Genomic DNA, 7,451 nt, shown 5'->3' with positions numbered 1-7,451 from the left:
GGTTAATTGTCCCCCCCCCCCCCCCCCGCTAAAACTTCTATGTTGAAGTCCCAACCCCCAGGGCCTCAGAATGTGACTGTATTCAGAGACAGAGCCTTTAAGGAGGTAATTAAGGTAAAATGAGGTCATATGGGTGAGCCTTAATCCAATAGGACTGGTATCCTTATAAGAAGAGATTAGGACACAGACACACAAGCTGAGGACACAGTGAGAAGGCAACTGTCCAAGAGTCAAGGAGAGAGGCCTCAGACAAACCAACCCTGCCGACACCCTGATCTTGGACTTCCAGCCTCCAGAACTGTGAGACAATACATTTCCATTGCTGAAGTACCCCCCGCCCCCCGCCTTCTGTGGTATTTTGTCATGGCAGCCTGAGCACACTAAGACAGGGAGCGTGTGGTACATAGCCAGAGGAAGGCACCAGTGACAGCTGCTGGGTCAGGGCGGAGGCCCAGGCTCAATCAAGGTACACACCCTCAGAGAGCTGGCTTAGTTCTCACTGGCAGTTGTGCCCACATAGCTGCCAATTCTGCTGAAGGCCTCTGTCTACATTCTTTTTTCGTTTTTTTTAAATTGGAACTTGTATGTTTTATTTATAAAAATGATAACAGAAACTTTCTTACTTTTTTTTTTTTTCTTTTTAGTATGCGGGCCTCTCACTGTTGTGGCCTCTCCCTTCGCAGAGCACAGGCTCCGGACGCGCAGGCTCAGCGGCCATGGCTCACGGGCCCAGCCGCTCCGCGGCATGCGGGATCTTCCCAGAACGGGGCACGAACCCGTGTCCCCTGCATCGGCAGGTGGACTCTCAACCACTGCGCCACCAGGGAAGCCCAACTTTCTTACTTTTTAAAGACTATTATTAAGTACGGTGCATTTAGTTTTCTTTAGAGAAATGCTATTTTTCAAGGATTTTGTTATTATAAAACTTGTTTTCTCTTCCCTTCTGTCTGCATACTGCCAACGCCTTAACACCTCAAGGGTTTCTATCAGCCACAGACCGGGGGGCAATGATGGCAGCCCCCAGGACAATCAGCTGTGCTGGGAGTGATGAGACTCCAACCACTGGTGAACAGAGGCAGGAGGGGCTGCTGCCCACCTCTGACTGGGCCCTCAGACAGCCCCTCCCATGAGCTAAAAGGCCTCAGAGACCCAACTAGGTTTATTTGGACCATGACTTGTTGAGTGCCTGCATACAGTAGGCATCAAGCTAGGTGATGCACAGATGAATGAACACTTGGGGCCTTGGAGGTGATCAGATAGTTAAACAAGTCATTTCCGCACAGTAAGTAGCCGTAATAATGGAAGCCTAGACCAGATACCAAAGCAGAAAAGGGTGAGTAATTAGCCCCATCGGGAATAGGAGGTCCAGTGAAGGCTTCAAAGAGATGGGATTATCAGCAGGATTGTCAAGACAGAACTGAACCTCATGAGTAAACAAGAGCCTGGGGAAAGCATGCCAGACAGTTACCAGCAAGGCGGAGAGGTTTAAGAATATACCGGGGATTCCGAGAACTAGAATTGTGGGTTAAAGCAGGAAATGGGACTGGTCAGGCAAGAAGGCACTAGAACACACATATGCTGGCTAAGGAGCTTGGCTGCCATCCTGTAAGGGACAGGAAAGTACTGGGGGCAGCAAGCTGGGGAAATTACAGGCAGACCTCAGAGATATTGTGGGTTCAGCTCCAGACCACTGCGATCAAATGAATATCGCAATAAAGTGAGTCACATGAAGTTTTTGGTTTCCCAGTGCATATAAAAGTTATGTCTACACTATACTGTAGCCTATTAATTGTTCAATAGCATTATGCTAAAAAACAATGCACACACCTTAATGAAAAAATACTCTGTTGCTAAAAAATGCTAACCATGGGACTTCCCTGGTGGCGTAGTGGTTAAGAATCTGCCTGCCAATGCAGGGGACATGGGTTCGGGCCCTGGTCTGGCAAGATCCCACATGCCACGGAGCAACTAAGCCCGTGCGCCACAACTACTGAGCCTGTGCTCTAGAGCCCGCGAGCCACAACTACTGAAGCCCACGTGCCACAACTACTGAAGCCCGCGCACGCCTAGAGCCCGTGCTCCGCAACAAGAGAAGCCACCGCAATGAGAAGCCCACACACCGCAATGAAGAGTAGCCCCCGCTCGCCGCAACTAGAGAAAGCCCACGTGCACCAACGAAGACCCAACACAGCCAAAAGTAAATAAATAAAATAAATAAATTTATTAAAAAAAAAAATGCTAACCATCGTCTGAGCCTTCAGTGAATCGTAATCTTTTTGCTAGTAGACGGTTTGAAATATTGCAAGAATTACCAAAATGTGACACCGAGACAGGAAGTGAGCAAATGCTGTTGGGAAAACGGGTGCTGAGAGACTTGTTTGATGCAGGGTTGCCACAAACCTTCGATAGTAAAAAACGCAGTATCTGTGAAATGCAGTAAAACAAGGTATGCCCATGCCAGGTCAGATTTGTGTTTTAGACGGACTGCTCAGAGAAGCGGGCATGGGGGACCTTGAGAAGAAAGTCAATGCCAAAATCCAAGCAAGAAATAAGAAAGGCCCATACGGAGGAGATGGAGCAGGCAGGCCGCCTCTGAAATCTCTCCTTTCCTCTAAGAGGCACTACTGTTTTTCCTAGCCAGGCTTGGAGGGTTATAGCCATTAGTTCTTAGAGATTTTAGCAAATATCACAGGAAGAGGATGAGATAGGAAACTGAGGCACTAGTGCACTTCGCAGAAAGCACAGTTTCCCTGGACCCCATCAGTTGTTTATTTTGTTTTTCTTAAACGAAGTAAAAATGAGCCACCGACTTCGCCAAGAAATGAATGGCCTTACTAGCAGGCTATCCAAGGTTAGTTTTATTGTCTACTTGGCCTATTTCCCAATCATCAAGCGCCGTCATCATTTCAAAACCTGATCTTGACGCAGAACTAGGCTGCTCTTCCCACTTTGATCCTTCAGGAGAGCTGGACAGCCTGTCATCAACTCTGATACTGTGGGAGGACTTAAAAGTGGCACCCATGACAATGATCAGGAGTGCAATTTAGAACCTTGAGCCTGGCTATTTCCAGAATGATCCATACCCTGTGCATATCAACCTCCAGTCCATTCCCTCATTGGCGATGGATTTAACCGCTCCCCTCACTAGAGGGTATCCTACTCTGAAGCTGAGACAATGTCACATTCATTTACATCCCTTTCCCCAAAGCACCTTACATGGTGGTGTTAGAGGGAAGATCAGAGAGACACTGCTGCTTGCTAGCTGTGTGACCTTGGACAAGTTACTTAACCTCTCTGAGGCTTTGCTTCCCCAGTAAATATGGGTAATAACAATAACTCCACCTTAAGGTTATATGATGAAATAATATATGTAAATGCTAAGGACCAGCATTCACACTCATTAAGGGCTTGTGAAGGAGGAAAAGGAGAGGGAGGAGGGGAGGAGGAGGAAAAAGGGAAGAAGAGGAGGGGAAGGAACTTTGGGGTCACTCCTCCGTTCAAATCTCTGCTCAACCACCTGCTTGGCTGTGTGACATAAGGCAAGTTCCTTAACCTCTCTGACTCACCGTTTTCTTCTCGTAAAATAGGGATAATATTGTCTACCTTGCAAAAAGGATCTTAGTTAGGATAACAGGTAAGAAAGAGCCTGAGGGGAGGGGGAAGGGTAAGCTGTGACAAAGTGGGAGAGTGGCATGGACATATATACACTACCAAATGTAAAATAGATAGCTAGTGGGAAGCAGCCACATAGCACAGGGAGATCAGCTCGGTGCTTTGTGACCACCTAGAGGGGTGGGATAAGGAGGGTGGGAGGGAGGGAGACGCAAGAGGGAAGAGATATGGGAACATATGTATATGTATAACTGATTCACTTTGTTATAAAGCAGAAACTAACACACCATTGTAAAGCAATTATACTCCAATAAGGATGTTAAAAAAAAAAAAGGAAGAGCCTGACACTTAGCTTGCCAACTCTAGGGTATTTAAGAAGTGGGCCTGAAATCACAGCCACTGATTTCTTGGTCCTGAACGGCACTTAGGGAAAAATCTGGTCTATTTTCTAATCTTCCTCGATCGCCCAGCTCTGCCACTCTGGATGGGTGAACACGCTAAAGCAAAGAGAGGCCAGTTTAGAGGGAGCCAGGCCTCCCATTGCACTCCCATCCACGGGAACAATGCTGTCCTTCACCACTTCCAAGGGGAGGCTGTTAAGCTCCCTGCAAGCCAACTGTGTTCTCTCTGGACAAAGGAGATGGGAGAGCCAGGCTTATCTTTCCCTGGACCCAAGCAATACCCCTGGCTCAACAGTATGGCTTGTGGGTAGAATTTCCATCTGCTAAGGAGACCCTAAAGCACTAGCCCCTGACAACTTAGGACCCTCCATAAAAGGCAAGTTATTTTAAGCCTCTCTTGGACCCAAGGTCTGAGCAAACGAAGCAAATGGCTTCGGGACAAGAAAGGTTTTTAAGGCCTCTCGTTCTGCCAGAAACACACTTAAAACCTAAAAAATTTAAAGCTCACAACCTCTCGCGGGTTCACTTTGTGCTGCTGGGCTTTGGTTTAGAGGAAGACAAAGCAAAACCCCAAACCCTCAAATCAATGGATCACGACAAATGCTTGCCCCCTTCCACCCTGTCCTGGGCAGTACAGGGACTGAATGCCAGTGGGGAGAAGCAGTCAACTCCACTCTCCTGCCAAAGATCAGGCAGACAGAGACCAGTGCTGAAATCTGTTTCTTTTTTTAACAAGGAATGGGGCAGGGAAGCTAGCCAAGGAGCAGGTTTGCCTGAGGTCCCCACCAAGCATCCATGAACAAAACCAGGGTACCACAGGCGCAAGAGAGGGGAGGCGCTGAGGGAAGCAGGGCAGGCTAGTCCCGGAAAGCACCCCAAAATTGAGGGTGCAGGATTAGGACCCCACAGGATTAGTCTCCCAGTAGTTTCTGTGTCAGAACTTGGGAGTCAAACGTGGGGTCAGGCATTCAGGTACATGCATCTACCAACAGAGCACCAAGCCCACAACTCGCCCCCTGAAGCAGAAAAGCTGCACCCCTCCCCCAGCCCACCCTACCATCTTACTTCTGCTGGGCAGATCCTCTTGGCCCAGGCCATTGGAGGGAGCCAGTAGGGTGCTGCCACCCTCATCCAAGGTCAGGATGAGGGGAACGTCGTCATCTAAACTCACGGCCATGTTCTCCTCTCCTACAGCCCTCAGGATGTGATGTCCAGAGCTTTAAGTAGTCTCTGCTTTGAGCTCCAGTTCAAAGCCACTGGCCCAGAGGTGCTTCTTAGAAACTCCTCCATCAGTGGCATCTTCTGGGGTTTGGGGGGTTAAAAAAAAAAAAAAAAAAAAAAAAAAGGACAATTATCAAAATACAACCACTACTGATGAAAATGTTCTGGAATTAGATAGTGGTGATGGGTACATAACCTTACAAATATACTAAAAACCCCAAAATGGTACCTTTTAAGATGTAAGATGATGGATCTTATAGTAATGTGAATTATATTTCAATAAAGAAGAGTATTGCAATATAATAGCACTAAAATTCTGTGCAAGATTAAATACTGAAAAGTTAAGGGTAATTATGTTTGGAGATTGGGATATGGCTAATATGTTCCCCCTCTACCCTTCTTAACCCTTGTTTGTGTGTGAATTTCAGAGGTTTTAAAGACTTAAAAAATATATATACATATACAACCATTCAAATAATAGTAGTTAATACTCAGCGCTTACTATATGTTGGGGCTCTTCTAGCAATTTTTAAGTAAAGCTGATTGAAACTTCGTAATAGATAAGTAGGATTATTATCCCCCATTACAGAGAGGGGGGACTTAAGGCTTAACTTAGAGAAGTTAAGTAATTTACTTGTCCAAGAACCCACAGCTGGAAAGCCAAGCTTTGAACTACACAATCTGACTCCAGACCTGTGCTCCCCGCCAGCATACTACAATTCCTCCATGTCCCAGCCCTGGTATTTAGGCAGCACTTAGCTCCAATGACCTATAAAGAGTTAGTGTGCCAGGTCATCTAGATTTGCCTATATCACTCTTATTATCCTCCTAGATTTAGGTATTTGGGGAGGAAGGGGAAGAGACTAGAATATTTTTTTAAGTGATGTCGGGAGTCACACAGCAAAAATGCTCGTTCTGAACTCCCAATTCAAAATGGTCAGAACTAGCCTGTTACAGTTTCTATTTATAAACATTCCCATTTCCGCTGAGGAGGACCAAAAGAAAAGCAAACACTCAGCAGATCTAACAGCAGACCTTTGAACTTAAAAACAGCAGCAGGTTCCTTCCTCAAACTGCTGTATTCTGGTCTCGATCAAGTTTGCCTCCAAACTAACCCACTGAATGGCAACCCATCAATCTACTTCCTTCACGAATCAGCAGGACAATCCAGGGCAGGCCCCTGTGCGTCAATATCTTCTTAAAATTAGGCAGTAAAAGTGAGCACCATTCTTTGCTGCTAAGCCTGTAGCTGTCTGCAAAGTAAACTTCCTGTGAGATTTTTTTTTTTAAGTTTCCTCCAGATCTGGGGATTAATTTCACTTTTAAATCTCAGTAGTGGGAAGACAGAAAAGGAAATTCCAAATGAGATGTTATGATTTGGCTGTCTTAAGCATTATATATTTTATTCTTTTTCTTTTTGGCTTAACTTTTTATCACAGCTATTTTCAAACACACTCAAACGTAGAGAGAATATATAAATGAGCTTCCTTGTGTTGATCACTCAGCTTTGACAATTATTAACATCTTGTCATTCTCTCCCGTATTTATTTTGAAGGCTGGAGAGTCTATTAACTTTCTCAACTCATCAAGAAGAGCTTTTTAAATTGTATCATTGTTATCAAAATAGCTACTGGTTTTTACTTTAACTGTATAATATATGACTGGTTGCTTGTAATGCATGCATTATTTCTGTGGCTCTCAGCCGGGGTGATTCCCCTGCCACACACACACATTAGCAATGTATGGAGACATTTCTGATTATCACAAGTAGGAGGTAATAGTAGGTAGAGGCCAGGGATGCCTGGAAACATCCTACCATACACAGGTGAGACCCACCACAACATAGAAATATGTGGCTCAAAATGTGAATAGTACTGCTGTTAGGAAATCTTACTTAGCTAATGTCCCCACTTCACAGATGAGGAAACTGAGGCTTAGCAGGGTTAACTTAACCTGCTTCTTGTAAATAAACAGCAAGGAAGTGATAGAGTCCAAATTTCAACCCAGGCAGTCTGAATTCAGGGACCCTCCCCACTTAACCATTACCCTTCATCTCTGCCCAGACGGTCCCCTCATCTGAATTCAAACCCATTATTTTACAGAGAGGGAAAAGTGAGGCCCAGAGGAGAGAAGGGACTTGCCCAGGGTCACAGTGCTTCTCCCTCTGTTGAGGAACCAGAAGGGAAGGGTCACCCCTAGGGACAGGTCCTAGGGAAA

The 7,451-nt window shown here is 45.7% G+C and overlaps 1 protein-coding gene across 1 annotated transcript in view; it reads right to left on the bottom strand.

Annotated features, from left to right (window-relative positions):
• Nucleotides 1-7,451, bottom strand: part of TPCN1 (two pore segment channel 1) — a 64,357-nt gene that overhangs the window by 56,376 nt on the left and 530 nt on the right. Inside the window, exon 2 of the mRNA XM_007468573.1 lies at nucleotides 5,079-5,315. Within this exon, the coding sequence (XP_007468635.1) occupies nucleotides 5,079-5,190 (112 nt within the window). The 5' untranslated portion in view covers nucleotides 5,191-5,315. The remainder of the gene's footprint in view (nucleotides 1-5,078; nucleotides 5,316-7,451) is intronic.

The sequence above is a fragment of the Lipotes vexillifer genome, unplaced genomic scaffold (genome assembly GCF_000442215.2).
Source record: "Lipotes vexillifer unplaced genomic scaffold, Lipotes_vexillifer_v1.1 scaffold573, whole genome shotgun sequence".
NCBI lineage: Eukaryota > Metazoa > Chordata > Mammalia > Artiodactyla > Lipotidae > Lipotes > Lipotes vexillifer.
The sequence above is the reverse complement of the archived record's forward strand: the minus strand, read 5'-3'. Positions and strand labels throughout refer to the sequence as shown.